Raw genomic sequence first — 20,287 nt, 5'->3', positions numbered from 1 at the left:
GTTTATAAAGTTGGGGAAAGTCAGCTGAGACTGAAGAAGACTGAAAACGCTACGTCTAGATGAACAGAATCAACTTTTTGGGATTTCCTTATCTAAATGATTGAGCATGCATGAAGATGTAACAAACCGGTATGCTATGTGGCTAGCTAGCATCACCCAACATGCTGTTCTGCAGTACAATTTTGTAAACGTACAAAACGTAGTAATTGTTGTAGAGCTTGTGTTTAAAAAGAAAAAAGAAAAAAAATGTTATTGTAATAACCCCATTGAAGAGAGTTGGGTTTTGGTTATTGATAGTTTTCTTTTATTAAAACTTGTGACACGTAAAGAACTGTAAGTGTGAAGAGTGCTCGGTTATTACAGCTCACCTCGGTATGCTCCACAGAGCTGGTAGCACTGTGCAAAAGATTTGAGCCCACCCTGTTTTTTGAAAAAAATATTTCTTTATATTTTAATGCAAATATAGTATCTCTGGTTCAACTTGTCTTTAGTATGCATAGAGGTGGTCAGTCTATAACCATCCGTAAAACCCAGCCTGTGTCGTACCAGTGGTGATGGGAATCTTGTCAAAATTTGATGGAATTATGAAGGTAGAAAAGTGGATTTTGATCCACCATGTAATACCATCTGGAAAGCATCTGATTGGCAGTGTCTTTGTTTTTCAGTATGACAATAATCCCAAACGTATTATTTTATATTTTCCTAGCAAAATATAAAGGAATAAAGCTATATATTAGATTTAAATGCATTGAAAAGCAACATTTGGGATTCTATTTATTCACTCGTACTGGATAAATTCATATTTCATGAAGTTAAGACCGTTATACCGGGCATTTGGCATAGCACTTTAACATATATACATACACTAAGAGTGATACTGTAATAGTCCAGTGTGTGCCATTTGAGTTCTAAGCTTCTGGTTGTGTGTGTCTGGCTGCAGGGGTCTGAGACCTGGACGTCATCTGGAGGACGACGACCTTGTGCCTGAACTGGCTCACATCCATCCCAGAGAGAGACCAGACTGGGAGGAAACCATCAGTGCCATGGTGAGAAACACTTGACTTTTTTTTAACATGGATTTTTAATTAATCCATCGTTTCTTTTTCTTCTTTTTTCTTTCTTTCTTTCTTTTTTTAAACCTACCCACTTATGCTCAGAGTGAGCTGCTTGAAATACCACCCTGTGGCTGGGTGACTCCCCCTCACTGGGTGATGGTAACAGGGTGTTAAATAACTGTTATAAACCAGGTTAATAGTGCTTGCTTGTCAGTGAGTACTACATCTAGAAAGAAATGTGGCCTGTGAAAGTAATCTGATGCAATCTTTTTTTCCTCATTCCTTCATTCTGATGGGACTGTGTGTGTGTGTGTGTGTGTGTGTGTGTGTTTTGTTTTGTTTTGTTTTTTAAATGGACTTAAGACACAACTTCCTGTATTCCTGTATTCAGACTGTTCCAGAATATACCTTTAACCAGTAAATGAAAAATGGATTAAGATTCTTATATCAAGCAGGCTTATCACTGTAATGTTCTGCTGATTGCTGATTGTTGATGGTAGAATATTCGGGAGGGAAGAAATGTCATAAACTGGCTTGTTGCAACGGTGGCATCCTGTTATAGTTTGACAGTGAAATTCAGCGAGCTCCTTTAGAACCACTCATTCTCTCTCAAGTGTTTATGAAGGTAGACTGCATGGCTACAATGTTCCAATGTGACTGAATTTAAAGATTAAGAGGTGTGGTCCAATACTTTTGCCCCTATAGAGTACTTACGCTTGTTTATAATGGCATACGCTATCTGGATATCTGCATTTTATGTCCTTACCATTTAAAATAACCCTATACATCAACCCCTTGCAGTTATTGACAGTATGTCAATATTCAATAAGCTGGACATGAGTGTAATTTATTAAAAAACGAACAAATCAATATATTTGTACGCATTTAATGCAGGACTGTCTGTTTCTACCATCAGTTCAGCTCCATCAACAAAATACATCATTAGTGTTTGCAAACATTAAAAAAGCTTTGAAGAAAAAGGGAACCAAAATCCAGGTATCTGAGGTCCAGATGAGTCCAGCCTGCAGGGGAAATTGTGCACCTTTCACTTTTGCCATGCATTTGTGTTGCCAGCTCATTTTGCTGTGTTTGTCAAATGTGATCTATGTAAAACCTTTAAGTTGAACTTATTGTTTTGTCCTGTGATCACCGCACTTCAGTAAAGTCTCCTGTCAGTCATTCCTGACACGTCTGATCCATGATCCAGTGAGAACACCTCCCCACCCTGTCGGCTTGTTTGCTGCCTGTCACTTCCTTATCAGTCTGTTTTTAAGCCACTGGGCCGATGATATGTCTGTCTCTCGTATTGAAAACTGTCTCTCTTTTGCTCCCAAAAGCCTGCTGAACCTTAATGCAGACTGTTGGTGTTCTAAACCTACCACACTCCAGGCTCTTTGCACAGATCGGTCATGTACAGATCGGTCTGATTATTTCATCTCTCCGTGCTCGTCCCATTCACCAGACGCCATTCATTCATTATTTCCTTTCCTCTTATTTAGTTCGGGTCTTGCTTCCTGCATCGGCAGCACCGTGAAAATGAGGCCGTCTCCATGGTAACGTGTCGAGCCACCCGTGGTTGGCGCGTGGTTGGAACGGTATCACGACTGCTCATTTCGATCGGGCAACAGAGAGGAAGAGAAACAGCAAGAGAAATCTGAGCAACCTATTGAATATTATTTAGAGAGGCGGGGCTTTTAATACTGCATGTGTGCAATTGTTTGCTCAGTTTGCGATACGGCTGTGTCCACTGGGGCACCATGCATCATTTATGTCTCCAGTGGTTGGAAGAGATGATGAAAAGAAGTGTGAACAACTTGGTGTAAGCTATCACACCAACGCCCTGGTGCACTGTGTAGGCTAGATCATATTCAGTGCAGTGCACGAAGAACAAAACACGCGCGCACCCGTGCAACGTGATCATCATCAGCAACTTAAATACCTGCAGACTTTATTTTGTCTTACCAACAAGCACTTGTTTATGTTCAGATACACAGAGTGTTTGTCTGTAGTGGTAAAAAAGTTACAACTGTAATTGTAGCGAGTGATGTTGGACTTGGACCTAATGGATATAGAACACAGTGGTGGGCGATGTAGCTTTAAAATGAAATCAAAAAACGATGTTAGTAGCTCACAATCCCCCCCCCCCCATTAAATCTTCATGTGATGCAGAAACGCAGCTCTGGCTGTTTGATGTGTCCGGGCTTCTTGTTGTGAGCGTTAGTGTATGTAAAACGCAAGGCATGATATCGCCCAATGAGAACACAGTGAGTTTATACATGTCGTCAGAGCTGTGAAAATGAGAACTGTGACAGGCACAATACTGGGTTTTGCATTAGCACTGTGAAATGATGAGATTATCACCACGTTTTGTGTGGCAGATGACTGAAAAACAAAGGTACTAAGTATTTTATCACTGTTCAATTCATAGTAGGACGCAAGAGGGTAGATGTAAGTGTGTAGTAAGCTTTATTACCAAATAGGACTAATCATTGCAGCCAACTCACTGATGGTTAAACAAAAACTGTACTAACCAATATAACCACCTTCTCACTGGCAGCATAACTTGAGAGAGCAAATTTAATCCTGCTGTACAGAAACGGCTACAAGTGCTCCATCTTTCACCTCTACCTGGGCCCTTTTAGCACCTGGAATAGAGGTGGTGCAGAAAGTCTCAGTGGTCTGACCGCATATACAAAGCACCGTACCTGTCAGCGGCTGTGGTGAGGTTACAAGCTGAATGAATGAAGCTTTCACAGTTCTGTAACCTTGCCTAAGTCATGCTCCTGTTTTCTTACACAGCTTCACAGCGAGTATATCCACTGATTAAAATCTGCTTGCACTAAAGTAGATTCCCCAGACTCTTCGTGATTTGCTTACCACATCTGCTTTTGATTTCCAGTCTAATTTAAGCTAAATGATGCGAATGGCTTTATTTTTGAACACGATAACAACCAGAGTGAGTGGCTGTTGGTGAATCTGTGTGGGGAGTGGTCTTTTAGTCAGAGACTGCAGAAATGCTTCTCAACCAACTGTGCCTGATGCTTTTGGATGTTCAACATAGTTTCCAAGTCAAACTGTTGTTGTTATTGTTCATAATGCTCAGATTCTTCCATCTTATGTATAAGAATTAAATGACTAAAAATAACAGTTCCTGACTTGATTCCAGCTACTGAGCATGAGTTAAAAATCAGTCGGTTCTGGAATAATCTTCATAGAAAAACAGGACTGACTGTGATATTTTAAGTCTGCACATTACACACTATGGACTGAAGGCTGTTTTATAACATGTGTAAGTGTGCAAAGACCTTGAAACACTCCCTCGGCTTGTCCATCAACCACATGTATGTGAGGCATTCAATGACATTAATTACTATACATTTATATTAGGGATACACAAATGTAGCTTTTTCCAGCACTAATATGCTACAGATGTCTGCCAGGCTGCATTTAAGTGTTGCTTTCGAAAATAAAATGTAATCTATGTAATGTAATAAAATGAATCTAGTAATTATTAGTAAAATAATAATAACAACAATAATAATAATAATAATAACAATAGAGTGAAGATCCAATTTTGATTGATCTCCTTTATTTGCAGTCATGTTATTTCAGCTCAGTGTGAGAGGAGGATTTGCGTCATGCTGCTGTTATTTACAGTCATCCTTACACACATTGTGAAGCTGACAAGAGAAGTGAAATATTTATCAAGGTGGCAGCAGGTTATGTTATAGGAAGTGCAATAAAAGCTTCAGAATCAAACATAACAAGAATGAGAATGAGCAACATATGAGAGAGAAGAAAACAAAAAAGCCTTGTTGTTGATGAAGCTGCTCAGCTGTCAGCTGACCACAGTCTGCAGTTTAGTCAAATATTATTGCAAGCATATAAAGAAAAGCTGTTGGTGATGGAGGCGTGAAGTATCTTCACGCTGCTGTTGCTTGACTGTTAACTTCCTCCATGCTAAGTTAGCGTTTCCGCTACCAGCTGAGGCGCTGCTGCTCACGGCTGGCGTGGTAAACACTGAACAGAACTACAACAATCATCCTCATAGATGTGCCCATTTTCACCCATCAGGCCCTAGTTGGCATGTGTACAGGTATTCTCAGTGAGCTGTAATCTCAGACTTCAGACAGCTTTAACACTTGTGTTTTCTGCTCTTGGCTCTGTATGATGTGAGTGAGGGGATATCCCCAATAAAACTATTCTGACTGTGAGAATAGAAAAGCCCTCCCACCTGCTGTTCAAACCTTCTGCAGCGAATCAGAAGAAAGCTGGCTTAAAGGAAGAGGGGCTTGTTTTAGAGGATGAATTGAGATAAATAAGGATTAATGTGTCCTGTGAATCATGCAGAATTACTCTGCCAGAGTCCGAGAATAAAAAATATGAAGTTTAAAACAGCAAAAGGAAAGTGCACATATGAAGCAATTCAAAGACCAGGATGAGCTGGGAGAAAATAATAATTCTCAAAGGAATCATACTGTTGTCCAGTCAACTAACAAGCTGCACACGTGTCAGTCAGCAGGATCAGCAGGGCTCAGCTCATCCAAACACATTAGATGGAGTCAAACAGCATATTGCTGTACAGCACTGGTTACACAAGGCTGTTAGGATTTTTGGAAAGTCATCACCTGATCTGATCTAAGCAAACTGGTGCTACACATCAACGTAATTAATTGAATGATGTGCAGCTGTATGAATTAGCTGGCTCCCCTCATTAAATCGATGCTTTGGATCAGACTGGAAGTGTGAGCTCTCATGTTTGTGTGCTTTGTTTTGTTTTTTTTAGGCAAGGAGTGCTGAGATCCCTGAGCTGAGGACTGAGCCCCTCATGCGGTCATGCAGCAGCAGCACAGCCAGCATGAAGGTCAAGAATGTCAAGAAGTGAGTGGGCACGTGGACACACAAACTCACAGCTCTCACATTTCTCCTCTGTCCATTTCTGATATTGCTCCAAACTAGCTGTTTATCGAGTCTGTTTCTGTGCCTGCCTCGTGCTTTCGCTCCCTCTGTTTGCATTGCCCTCGGCTTTTTCTGCTAATCATACACACTCCAAGCTGTTACCATATGAAGAGAATGAAGTGCTAACCAAACTGTGTGTGTTGCATTTGCAGACTTTGCTTCACCAAGGGCCATTTCCCAAAACTGGCAGAGTGTGCTCATTTCCACTATGAAAATGTGGACTTTGGTACAATTCAGGTACAGTCTTGAAGCTTTTTGATTCCTTCTCTTGAATTTCTTAATGCTTTACAAACACCTGGTATGAGAAAGGGTTAAAGCTGGTGCGGCATGTGTGCATCAGTAGCATGGCTTTTAAAAACTTTGATTGGGATTATGAGTTTAAAATTACAGTACCACAAATGTCAGCGATGTTGTGGATGAACCTTTGCACAGCTTATTGAAAAATACTCGCTCTCACTGAGAAGAACTTGGCTGATGATATTTGTAAAGACTGAATGAAGCAGGACTTCTCCACATGATGTCAGGTAGAACTTTTTTGCCTTTGATGCATGGAGATTGTTGGTGTTTGCTGTGGTTTCCTGGTTCCTTAAATGCCCCATTTCGATAATATAATATAAATATAAGATCTTTAAAAAGTTTTCTTCTACCACCGTCTCTCCTGGAGATTCCTCCACATGGCTCCCTCATGTCTTTGCCTTTATTGACCTTAGTGGCTGTTGAGTCCCAAGCGGAGTCACAACTTGCTTTGCCAGCAGTTGTCTTTGCAATCTGTTTTGATGCTTTTAAAAGTCCCCCCCATGCTTTAAAATATCCAAACTAGGAACTGTGAACCAAGTGTTTTTTAATCCCACCTGCACCCTGGTTAAATATTTAAATTGTTTGTTACACTTTCTGTGTGAAAAGGATTTTTTAACTAGTTAAAAACAAAAAAATCAAATGGGAATGCCTGAGTAACTCAGTGAAAAGCCTGTGCCCCTGTAGTACAGGTATGTCTGATATTTCATTTGATTATTTTATTTTACTGTATTTTTTGGACCATAAAGCGCACCGGATTATAAGGTGCATTAAGCGAAACAAAACAGTCAGATAATTCAAACTTTACTCAACTCATTCTTCTTGCTTCCTCCACTTCCGTACCGTTGATTCATCAATGCTGAATTCTCTCGCAGCTGCTCTATTCCCGTGTTGTTGCAGTATATTAATGACTAACCTCGTATTGTGGATGGATTATCTCAGTTGTTCTCCTGACTGAAGTTTGGTCCGTTTACAGCATCCTGCCATGCGATTGCATTTGTCTCTAACCATCAGGAACCTTCACGTTAACTTTTATCGAGTGGGAAAAAGTTAGCGTTCATCCTCCAGCTTCACTGTGTTTATGTTATGCTAACATAGCTGTGTAGCTAGCGATCACGTAGCACATCATTATATACCAGCTAGCCCAACTTCAGTAACCCTACAAACGTCACTGCTGTTTAGTTTTCTGTCTTCATTTATGTTGGAAGTGACAGCAGAGCTGTACGTTTGAATTTGTTCAGAAATCTCTCAGTCTTAACATGCTATATCATGTTTAGGTGGAAACTAGCGAGCTAACTTCCTGCTAACTTCTAACTCAGTTAAATTTAATAAATTCTGTTTTCATGGATGCCTGGATGTTAAACTTCATTGTTACACCTGGTAAAGCAGCAACACTGATCATTTTATTAAAGATGAAAGAATTTAGACAGTTTTTAACTCTCAGTGATGCCACAGTGTTCGTTTGTTTTTGGGACCCGAAGCGGGCGGAGTTTTGGACCCAGATTACTCCGTGAGGCTCCTGACTAGTAGTCATAATGCTCCGACAACCCATCAAGCGCTGCGGCTTCGTAGGTTAGCAAAGTCATACTAAAACATTTTTGACAGATTCTTGAGCGCCATGTACCACATGAAATCGGTTCAAGGTCAGTAAGCACAACCAGAATTTAACATAAGGCGCACTGCTGATTTTTGAGAAAATGAAAGGATTTTAAGTGCGCCTTATAGTGCGGAAAATACAGTAGTTCATTTTAGTTTTACCAAACATTTATTCACTGATCTTTTAAATGTTTAATTTTGAAGTTGTGCTTTACATTTGTGAAAGATGATGATGATGTTCAGCACCACAGTGCAGTAAATACAGCTGATCTCTGACTCTTACTTTGGTGACTGGTGGGGTTGTGAGGTTAAAATGTCTATCTTATGAATCCTTAAACACATTGTCAAGAGGAACTGTGCTGCAGTCAACTGTAGTGAGAGCTTTTTTTACCCAGCCAGTCTCGTCATTACTACAAGAAGCCAGTAGGGGTCACCAGTCAGCTAAATCAAACCCACTGCTATTGCAACTGCAGAGTGAGAGTTTGCTGTGTTATATTTTACGTGCAGGTCATTTGTTGATCTAACTCCACCCGTCCACTCATTGTATATATCTCAAGCTAATTTAAATTGTCTACAGCCAGTAGATTGGTTGTCCTTTTGTTTGGCCAGCTGATCCTTTCCTGGTTTTCATATGCCTTTAAGTAGCCTTGTGTCTTTGTGTTGCCTGCTGTGTACTTTTAGTATTCAGTGCAGCTCCTGCCTCTTCTTCTGAGCAAGCTGAACCCCAGTGGAAACTCATGTCTTCTGTGTTTGCTTAGGGATTAATTATTTGCTATTTGTTCCCCATGTCACTCAATATATTATGTCTTATCTCGCCTCAACCAAACATGTTTGCTTGTTTAATGAATTGGTCACAACTGCATTCTATTTACTTGTTCCCTAATGATTCTGACACGGCATAAATAGTAAAGCTTTTTATAAATGATAAGTGAGAATGTTGATGCCCAAGAAATCATTCAGGGTGTTTCATAGACATGGTGCTGCACATTTTTACATCTTCTTCACAGATTCTATGAACAGCACAGATTTTCACATTAACTATATTTCATTTTTCCTTATGTATCTCCACCATTGAAGTGAAAAAATCCCAAATAAATAGTAATGTATGTGGAGCAGGTCCAGTGAGGTTTTATGTTTCCTCTGTGCTGGACTGAGGCAGGGTAGGACTTAGGTTCAGCTTTGGAATTGGGCCTTCTGCTGGAATACTTATTCCATTATTCCATTATTATTATTTCACTTCCATAATAAAAATCTTTGCCAGAGGAGAATGTGAGTCACACAAAGTTTTGTTGTGGAAAAATAATAATGGCACAGTCCCACAAGCCCTGAGAGCACCACTTACGTGGCAGTCCTTTTCTTATGGTGCTGGTTTTGTAGATGGAACGTTTGACTGACAGACTGTCAGTCGTTCTGGCAAAGATGGAGACATGGCTTAAAATTTAACCTTTACTTTCAAAGTCTTTTAAATCTTCTCTGTGGTTGCTCAGAGAGTGGTCTGTTCATTACATTTTAATGTGTCTGTGTGCTCTTTGTTGATTCACTGTTTGCTCCGTTTTGACACAAAGAAGTGGCATTACTGGTCACATGTTTGGGGTTTTCAGCCAGTCGTGCTGCTGATGAAGTGCTGTTCTGATGTAATCGTAAAAGAGGCCGTTTCAGACATATTATTTTTGGAGATTTGGTTAATGACAAGTGCTGAATAGTGTATGCATACTTGAGTGCAGCCAGCTACACATTTTTGTGTCGATTTGGGTTTTAAAAAGCCAAAATGATGCGATGCAGTCTTACACTTTAATCAATTCAGATTCAGACTATAAAAAATGAAAACAATATCATGCATTGCTTTGGTCCTCAGAGGGTTTCTTTGCAGTGTATTGACAACTGTGACTTGCTGTGAAATTTAGTCCAGACATCGTATTCCTCAGAGGAAGAATCTGGTTTAAATGTTAAATAAATGAAAACAAAAGCATAACCTGGCAGTGGTGATGACAAAGTAACCTTCTTCTAACCTTCTTCTGTCTGACTGTACCTTAACAAGACTTCCAAATTAATCTAGTATTAAATTTTTGCTTATTTAGTTGCTTTGATGTTAGAGAAACTTGTTGCCTTAAAATACTGTTGCTCAAAAAAGATTTTCAGGCCATACAGAAATGATTTAATGACAGCAGCTTTTCCTTTTTGTACATTCTATGCTGTTACAAATCTGAATAGAGTCACTCCAAAATGACTATAATTGATTTGATGATGGTGCTGTGACATCAGACACAAATGCACAATCACGATCTTTGGAAAATATAAAAAATAACTTTTTATCTTGACAGCTGTTTGAGACTAAATACTATTATGCCTAATTTTTGCACTTCTGAAAGCATTTAAAAACAATGGTACTAGATAGAAGGTTGTTACTAACTGACAGCTGACACTTCAATGCTACACTATATGAACAAAGAACAGTATATTTAGGTTTTTCTACAAATATCTATGACATTTGCCTGAGCTTATTTTCCAACGAGGTCATTTGTGGCATTTCTCTAAAAAATACGTTTGATTGTGGTTCTTATGTGAAGCCACAGGTGGTTCAGAATAGGTTTTACTTAAAGAAAGGAATCCTGGAACGTATCCCAGCTGTCATAGAGTGAGAGGTGGGGTACATCATGGACAGGTGACTGGCCTGTTGCAGAGTTTTCATCTGGATTATGATAAATGTGAATGTTTTATTTCATCACTTAGTGGGGAAAAAAGATGTTTTTGAATGTCGGCACCCTCTGTCTAACACATGTAGTAGTAGTAGTAGTAGTAGTAGTAGTAGTAGTAGTAGTGGTGGTAGTAATAATAAGGACTAAATCTGTGACCTTAGCTACATCCTGGCGCCCTGTGGCTGCACAGTCATGTATGAGTTTGATTTGGCAGACATGGATGTTTTGGAGCAAACAGAAGCAGGAGTGATGGCTCCAAGTAGGACTGGCTCTTGTTTGTTTCTCTGCAGCTCTCATTAGGATGAGTAAGCCTTCCTTTCTTTTAATTGAACTAGCTTCAGGCGGATCTAGCGCAGACTTCACATCAAAGTGAGTGGTCTGAAAAAATGCAGTTTAGGTCATCTTGCTATGGGTGGCCATGAAAGTTTGTATTGATTTTGGCACAGTACTGTTGGTGCACTCTTGAGAATCTATTAAATGTCAAAACTTAGAAACCTATTAAGTTGGATGTAGAGAAGGTGGATGAATTGGTATTGATTAACCTTGTCTGACACTTTAAATCCTCTGTGCATTGGCTAAAACCATTCCTAAGAGAATGGATAAGTCCCTGCTGATATTTGTGTCATTCTGTGCTGCTGTATATGCTGTCCTCCACTCTTTCTGAAGCTAGTGCTTGAGGCTGGAATCTGAAGTATGCAGAAGAGACCTCAGCCAACTGAATTCACTGCTGGTTATTTAATCTACTTGAGACAGATATGGTTTTGCACCAAATGATATACACACCATCTAAAACAACGTTGATATCAGTGCATGGGATAAATTAAATGACAGGTGAACAGTTGGATGTGAGATGAAAGGGCAGATTTAGATACTCTGGTCAGATTGATTTCGTTCTGTTCTCATTGTATAGGTCACAGCAGTAGTCAAGGAGCTTTAAAAGGTAAAGACCCACAATATTAGATATATTACCCCAATAATTAGGTAATTCTTTATAAGCCAGCACATGGCGACGGTAGTGTGAAGCCTTTAAGGCTCAGGAAGAGGCAGAGCATACGGAGTTGAGAATAACAAATTGAGCAAAGCACAAACTGTAAACTACAGAAGACAAAAGTTTATGACTGCGATAGTGAGAAATGAATGCATGGGGAGAGCAGAGGTGCTCAGTGCATCGTGAATGTTCCTCAGCAGCCCGAGCACCTGATCCAGCTCTAAGCTAAATGATAATTTTAATCCTAATGTTAAAAGTATAGATGTGTGTGTCTCCTGAAACTAAACTAGAAGCTGGTTCCTCTCTAGAAGACTGATAGCTGAAGACTCGACCTTGTATTCTATATTAGTTGTTAATTTTTAATTAATACTGTTTGTCAGAATGGCTCTGGCCTTTCCTCTGTGACCTGGCACACTGTCACAGTGTGTTGGCCCATGTATGCACTGCTCCCCCATAGTCTGTGCCCTCCATGATGTCTCGGTTGAATCGCCCCCAGCTTCTCGCTCTTCCTCCTAGCCCCTCCCAGCCTTGCAGTCCAAGGGCTGCATGACTATGAGCCAGAGACCAGCAAAGTAAATGTATTGACTTCATCACCACTGTCCCACTGTGCCTGCCAACTAGCCAGCCAGCACCACTCACCCTTATTGTTGCTCATTAGCCTAGCATTTTGCCCTGCCTTTTCCACATTGTCCACACTGAAGACCACACTGTTACACATTTTACTAATAAAATGTGTGTGAGGGTGAAAGTCACACAAACAGGTCCTCTCCAGAAACGGTGTTAGTGGTGCTGACCGCTGTCATCTGTATGATTATTAACAGTATCTAAGTTATTCACAGGCGTCAGAAATGGCTAAAGGTTGTAGTGTGTGTGTGGGACAGTAACGGGCTGCAACACTTTGATTATTTAACACAGCCGGAGATGTGAAGGCATTTAGTCATTTCTGTTATGCATCTGTGTCTGAGGTGGAGTTATAACACTGTAATGTAAAGTCTCCAGAGATAAGTTGACATGGTCACAAAAAACAGGCAAGCACGTGGACGGCTGCTCGGACTGCCTCACTCACCGTCTGATGATGAAATTTAGGTCATCGGACCCACACTTGGTCTGTGCTCACAATCTGTGCTTCTCTTACACTATTTGAAGCCTTCGGCCTTATTTTCTTCAGTTTTGGCTCATTATCTTGGTGTAGGATGAAGTCTGCATCAGCCAATCTGTTTGCCTCTGCTTCAACACGTTTCAGCACAGTATAGTACACTACTACTACGAGCAGGACAGTACTCTCCCAGAAATGCATTAGAGGGAGTAGTAGTGCGATTTGTTCCAGCACTGCCTTTGTACACACACAACAGCACTGAAGACACTAATAGGACTAAAACACTGAACCAAGTACAATGCCATAAAGTGCATTATGGCAGACTTATAGTAAGAAACATTGAGTGTGACTTTTAAGGTGGATAATCATGGAAATAAACCAGTTTAACAGCTGTTATGGTCTCGCTCAAGAGCGGGTGAATGGAGAGAGAGAGAAAGCTGAGGTAACCACATCTTAAATGCTCCAAGGAGAGTGGCCAGGTGTTCCCAGTTGCATTAATTTACCACACCTACCAGCAACCTGGAAGACGACACGTACAAGCAAAACACAGCAGGCGCAGGCCAACGCAGAGGGCTGTCAGACACATGTGAAAGAGCGCCCCCTTTCTCATGCTGACGGTGGTTCAGGCAGTTATTGAGGGTGTGATTTGTGTGTGGGTGAATAACAGTAGCAAGGTGTGTGTGCAGCCATGTATGTGACGAAGACTGACATCCCTCTCAGGGCTCCTTTAGGCTGCCTTGCTGTGCGTTGCTGTACAGCTGATGTGTCTCAGCTGCTCCTGTGACAGACTAGAGGAAGGGTGATGAGGGCCTGTCTTTATTTGTCTCTTTTCTTACTCCTCCATTCGGCTTTCTAGCCATCTCCTGCTCGAGTCCATCCCCAGCATCGACACAAAATACGCTTCTCCTGCCCAGTCACCCCCTCTGCTCACAAAGCACCGTGAGAGATGTATTCCCTCCCCCCCAGTGGGACCCAATCCATCAGCTGCAGTACAACTCCAAAGCATACAGCCAGGCAACCCGTCATTTAGAAACACAGGACACTTAACAATAACCTGCAGGTTTTCTAATGGGTTTCCATCTGTATGATATTTAGGGTCATACTGTGTGGTTGCCTGGAGAAAACAGAATGAGGGCCTTGGCCGACAGAGAGATGATGTCAGACCCTTTGTCACATGTTCATTCAGAGGACCGCTCTCTACTGCCTGTGAGCTGAGGATGATGTAACGCTTGGACGCATTCTGCCCTTGTTGGAGAAACAAAAGACCAGCCAGAGCCCCCATATGCTCTCTCTCTCTCACTCACACACACACACACACACACACACACACACACACACACACACACACACACACACACACAGTGAAAGGTCTTTAGAGTTGCAGTGCTTGCACAGTAGTGGAAAACCATAGTAAATTTTAAAGGCAGAGAAAGCTAAATGATGTCTGATAATGAAGTAACTAGCTAACATTCTAAAGTTGATGTGCTGGTACAGATGTAGACATTGATGAATGGCATCTTGCAAGTTGGGTAAGAGTGCGCACACTCAAAGTAAAAGTAGTATAAAGCTGAAGAGTGGAGGTGAACTCAAAGGTTGAAAGGTCCTAAAAGTTTCAATAACAAAAAATGTAACAAATGCATTAATAAATAAATACTGCTAGACTTCAGCACTTTCCCTTTAACTAGAGCAGTGCCTGTTCAAGGGCAGTATAATAATGTTTTTATGCCTACATTTTATACATGTTACATGCATGCAAATACATCACCTGCTCCTGTGACAGACTAGAGGAAGGGTGATGAGGGCTGCTCAATACCATTACCTATGGGGTAATGGTATTGAGGTAAAAAAATAAAGAAGAAGAAAAGAAAACATAAGGAAATGGCTTAAATTTTCATTACCATCAACACATCGTTGTATATAAAATAATAATATAAATCATGTTCTAAATTAAACATTATATTCCAGGTCAGTCCATTTTGAAAAATTTGAAGAATCATAACATAAATAACCACTTTTTTCATGCTGCAGTGGTTTAATAGGTCCTCTTTAGATTAATCAGGAGTGCTTTTGAGATCTTGGGTCTATTCCACATAGCTATGATGCTTTATGTCTTTATATTTTCTTTCTTTGTTGAGCTCAACTGGACATATCAGACGCAACATTTCCTGTGAAGCAGAGGGAAAGCTCTCCCCACCAGCGACCATTAAGATCAGTTAATGTGTATCACATTCATGTGCAAAACAGGATTTTGTCATAAGGCAAATAGATCACATCTGCAGGCACATGTTCCCACTGTGCTGTTTTATATTTTATGATTTTCCCACAAAGAAGAAACATTACCGGTCCACTCTGTTCCCTGTACCCTGTCTTCCTATAACATTTGCAGCTCGACTGGGCTGATTTATTTCCCTTTCCGCCTTTACACTTGACAAACCACGCTGTCCTGTCCTGACCTGGGGGGCCTAGAGTGAGGTTAACTCCTAGAAGCGCTGAAAGCACATTCACAAAGCCTCATTACTCATTTCTGCTCTTATAAAAATGAAGTTGGGCTTAAGACAACAAAGCTGCAAGCTTGTCATGGAGATACTTTTTCTTTGGTGTTTTCTGCATTCCAATGTGAAACAGAATCATTTCAATGACATAAACCCAGGAAGAGAAGTGCTTGCATGTCCTCCTTTGTGTTCGGCAGTTTTTTCGTCTATTTTTGGGTCCTTGACCTGTGAAACATTGTCCAGTTAACTTTCTGCATTTGGACAAATATTAGCGTATTATTTGGAATATTAGCGATGTTGTGCTTTTGTCTTCACTCAATCAGTGCAGGAGAGCCAGTGCCAATAAAGGTTGCTGTAACAGATGTTTCATTACCAAAGATGTTGATTACTGCTGTCATGGTCGTTCGGGTTTCGTGCAGATGTTGAGCTCACTGATGCACTTTCTTTTCCCAGAATGTTGTATTGACAGTCTGAAAATTCTCACCCTGTGTCTGGATTGTTTTTGTTTGATAATCTTACTTAAGTTGAGAGTCCATGTTGTAGGTTCACTGCAGCAACATCCATTTTCAAATACCGCACTTCGAATCTTTTCCAGATCTTTTATGGGCTTCATAGAAAATAAAATACTGAATGAAATGCACGCATCTTACCAGCTTTTGGGTGAATTTCCAAATTGTATTTAAGCTCCCAAAAACAGGAAACTGTGTTTAGAAATGACCAATTCCTGTAGTATTTTTGCTCAGGCCCTGAAATCAAAGCTGAGTTTGCATGTTCATCAAATAACTTGAATATGTTTGCATGTAAGTGTAAACAGTGAATTGTTTTCAAGTTCCAAAATGTATAGATTTATAATCTGTGTGCAAATATATGTACGCTAAAGTAAGAATATAGGATTTTTTGTTCCAAACCATCATCTCATCCCCTAACAGCGACCTCTCTCCCCCTGTTTAAATTCCATTGCTCTCCTCAGTACGGATAGACCCCCATTTTTATTTTTATTTTTTTTTAGCTTTAATGATTTTAGTTCTAGCTCCTTCACACTGCAGCAAAGGCCCACAGGCAGCTGTGCACTCGAAACCCCTTCAGCTCTACATCAGAGTAAAAATACTACAGTGTGAAAATGGTGCCACTGGAGACCCTCCATTTATTTTTAGTCATATTTTATGTTCTGCAAACTTCAGCCTGTAATCATAACACATTAATAAGAAGCTCTGACCTAGTGTACTGACATACACTTTAATAACTAGTAGAGAAATATGATTTAATAAACTCATTCTGTTTGCGTAGTAGCGCAGGCGAATTTATTGTCAGGTTCTTGCAGCCGTTTGGACCGATCAGCTCTGCAGCAGAGAAAACAAAGTAGAGCAATCTGGGCTGCCGAGCACTGCTGCTCTATTTAGATACATCAAAATAATGTTGGTATTTTATTTTGAAGTGTTATACGTATAATTAAAAATATCATAAATGCTTGATACCGATCACACTGTTATTTTTATTCACACATTAGGATAGCGTTTCTGTCGAGCCATCTGTTTGCCATGTTGGTCTGGACTGAAATATCTCAGTATCTGTGTGATGGATTAGACACACAATGTGTAATATGCATAAATATTTTCTAGGCAGTGTGGTTTTTCCACAAGGCTCACCATGAGGTTAATCTTTGTAGCTCTTGGTGACGTGTCTCCATTGGAAGTGCGTGTTGCAAACAACTTTTGTCCGTCAGCGAGGTGTGTAAAGTAGAAACCCCACACACTCAGTGCCTGACTGCAGTTCTTTTCAACCTAACTTGGGTGTCTCTAATAACTAATTTTAGAGTCAGAAACAAAACTTGAGATTTCTCCACTGCTGTATTTTCTCCACAGCCAACACAGGAACGTGGAAATAGTTGTGTTCAATCCGTGCTTTTAGCTTTTTGTGTCTGCAAGTTGGACTACAGTGATGTTTCCTGGAACAATAATATCTGACCTCTGCGCATGTGGTTTGGATAAATCAGTCCAACCTGTCACTGGCACAGCACAGCAGAGACAGAATGAACTGGGTCATCATTGGATTATCATTTGATATTCATAAGCAGACTTATAGTAGAAAACAAAGTGAAGCTGTTCTCCAGCAGTCGGTCAGAGCAGGCGTCTCAGCTGAGAGGAATGGCTCACGGCTTATGTGGAAATCTGTGTTTTTATGAAGGCTTAGAAAGTTTTGGCTCAGTGGTGACTGCTGTCACATTGCCCCATTCCTTTGGTAAAAGTGCAGCAGGTGGTGTTAGAGATATTATTTGTGATCATCACACCGTCTTGAGAAATCTGCGTAGAAGGAACGGACACACACACACACACACACACACACTTCCCACTGCTGCTCTCCTTTGGCGTTGTGCACACCTTCTGAAGAACCCTCCTCCTCTCCACTCCAGCGTCACTAAAAACAGTCGAGAGCTCGTCAGTGCCATCACCACCACCTGTCCACTCACCTGCCTGGCACCGCCCCTTGAGCTCACTGCACCACCCCTCCCCTGCAGCTGAGCCAGGGACCACACCTCCGCCACAGTCTGTACCCATAAGTTGAATTGGACTGTGTGGATATTTGAACTGTTTGTTTGCATGTTTTTCACGCAGAACTGGGAGAGACTTGCACGCCCCATGCGGGTCTGTACCCTCATGGCTATTACCTTTTTGGTAAGCCAGGCTGTTTGCAGTCTCTTTTAATCCATCTTATATGTGGATGGCACACGTGAAGTTGCCACAGCTGATTCAACTTCTGCTTCAGTTTTTTTAAGGTAGCTGGCTGAGAGCAGACCCTTTAGCAGGGTGTATTTTTGGTGACTCTATTTCTACTTTGCAAGTGGGGTAGGCTGGGAGCTTATTTAGGTTATATGAATAGCTTCCCATTATTTACTGCATTTGCAGATCATCACTTATTGAAAAGCTTAATTGGGTGTGTTTTGAAGTTTAATAATGGGAAGTCATGGTAATTGTGTTCTTGGAAGAGCTGGATGTCTCCTCAGTAGATCACTTTCAGTCAGATGCCACTTTGCTTGAGGACAGCACAGAGAGGACTGCAGATGTGGAAGGAGGGAAAACGGCTCCCTGGCAAGTGCACACACACCCTCTCCCCTCCTGCCCTTTCCTTCTCCTCTGCTCCTCTCTCTCTCCATCCCTGCTCTTTGTCCTGGGAACATACCAACCAGAGAGGGTTAAGAGGAGGAGAGAAGGGGGAGGGGTGATCCAGCATGTCAGACAGGGAAGAGGAGGAAAAAAGAGAATAGCATGTGGTGCAGGGACACAGAGAGCAGACGGTGAGGTTGCCAGAACAGGACTAAAGAACACATCTTTCTTTTTTTGGTTTTTTCTTTGCTGTTGTTTTTTTGGACATTTAAACCAGGTTGTTTCCATTTATGTTTTGCTGCTGCTAGTCAGATTTTCAAAGTTGTGTTGGGTGCCAGCCTCCAGAGAAAGGTTTAAAATTGGGCATCCCAATGGTGGAATGGAAGAGAAGGCAAAATGGAGGAGATGAAAGCTGTCCCGTTGAGTAATCCACCAAACCGGCTTTCATTCTCTAACACCAGCTGCTGATGATATTGTTGCCCCCTCCTCTCTCTTTCTCTCTCCGGATCCCACACTGGGAGTGCTTACACTGTATGTGAAAGAAAGTGGGGAGCTGACATTTACGTCCCGCCAAGGGGAATTGTGCTCCGTGGCAGAGAAACCCAAGCTTGGATGTACATTCTTAGACTTGAGGAACAGAGACTGGACAGGTGTTGGAGCGTTAAGGAGCTGCATGAAGGGAAGGAACGTAAACTAGAGCTGACCTACTGTAAGTATGAGGGCTTTTTCTGCCCTTTCAGTTCTTTCTGTAACAATGTTCTGCTGCTGCGGTTACAGAGCTGTGCTTCCCCGTTGTCCTTGTGTGCCTGCAGGACTCGTGAAAAAAAGCTTGTGGCCGAGATATCGGTGTGGCACTGAAACCTTTGTTAGAGCGACAGCTGAGTTTAACACGGATCTCCAAGTAAATGTCTTTGGAAAATGATCAACGTGAAAGTGCTTTTCTCTTTCTTTTAGGAATTCCACAGCTTTTACAACAGTGTAAACAAGAACAGCTGAGGGACAGACCATCCAGTGATATATATTTTTTCCCAGTATGACCATATATAGCACAGCATGACCACAGTGAAGAAACCAGTGTGGGTTTTTGTTGTTTGTTTTGACTTTTTTGTGTGTTTTTCTTTTGATTTTCATGACATTGATCCAAATCCTTCATGTCAGCCTTGTTGTTATCTGTGGGTAGGTTTTGAACTTAAACCAGTATATCCAGAATTCTTCAGTATTTCTCATTTCCTGTGAAAGGCAGTCTGTTCCTATGCTATTATTCTGGAGCTGTGGTTTTTGAAACCATAGTTTGCCAAGTACTGGCAAGATTGCAGCTGCCTTTGTGGTTACAGGGACAATGTGTGCTAGTGCAGCACAGGTTGGATTGAAAGCGAATTGCAATGTGGCGAGCTGCAGGAAATGCAGAAAACAGGCCTAGAATGGTAGGTAACGTGTGTAGCATGCTTCCCAGTTTGGGTGCATGGGAGCATTTGCAGGTTCTCTTCAAAAGTTCTTAATAAAAGCAGACGTGCTTGCTGAAATGGCAAAACTGCTGCCTTTGTTTTGAAAACCTTCATCACAGCTGAAAATGTCTCTGTGGTGCTCACTTCAGTTCTGTTGTTTTTCAGCTGGGAGCCAACCTGCAGTTCACTTTCTCCCAGCCTCGTTTATTCAGTAGATGCTATCTGTAATTTCTACATGCTGTCAGCAGAGATGATCATCGGGGACTTGGGAATCACAGCCAGGGTCTCTCTAACCGTTATCATCATAGTTTGAGAAAGTGTCTTTCTGGGAAATAAAACAAAAGTCTGTGTTTTGTTCATACACAGTGTGAATCATATTAGGTGTAATGTTCTAGAAACTAGTGTTGAAGTGTTTTTGCCATTATTAGTGTACAAAACTGTAGAGAGAAACAGACATGTAGTCTCACCGCTCACCGTGCCACAGATATTTTACTGGTGTTCCTCTGTGGTAACCAGGAAATCAGCATCTAGCTGAATTACTGCTACCTTCTGATGATAAAGACCT

General features: G+C 41.2%; 1 protein-coding gene across 3 annotated transcripts in view; it reads left to right on the top strand.

The window, feature by feature from the left end:
• Positions 1-20,287, top strand: part of arhgap32b (Rho GTPase activating protein 32b) — a 114,866-nt gene that overhangs the window by 48,682 nt on the left and 45,897 nt on the right. For all 3 annotated transcript variants that reach the window (XM_084941537.1, XM_084941536.1, XM_084941535.1), the window contains exons 3-5: positions 941-1,046; positions 5,842-5,936; positions 6,167-6,251. In XM_084941537.1, coding sequence (XP_084797663.1) covers positions 941-1,046; positions 5,842-5,936; positions 6,167-6,251 — 286 coding nt within the window. The remainder of the gene's footprint in view (positions 1-940; positions 1,047-5,841; positions 5,937-6,166; positions 6,252-20,287) is intronic.

The sequence above is a fragment of the Perissodus microlepis genome, chromosome 10, assembly GCF_051167445.1.
Source record: "Perissodus microlepis isolate ML-2025 ecotype Zambia chromosome 10, ASM5116744v1, whole genome shotgun sequence".
Taxonomy (NCBI): Eukaryota; Metazoa; Chordata; class Actinopteri; order Cichliformes; family Cichlidae; genus Perissodus; species Perissodus microlepis.
This window is presented reverse-complemented; position numbering and strand designations above follow the sequence as displayed.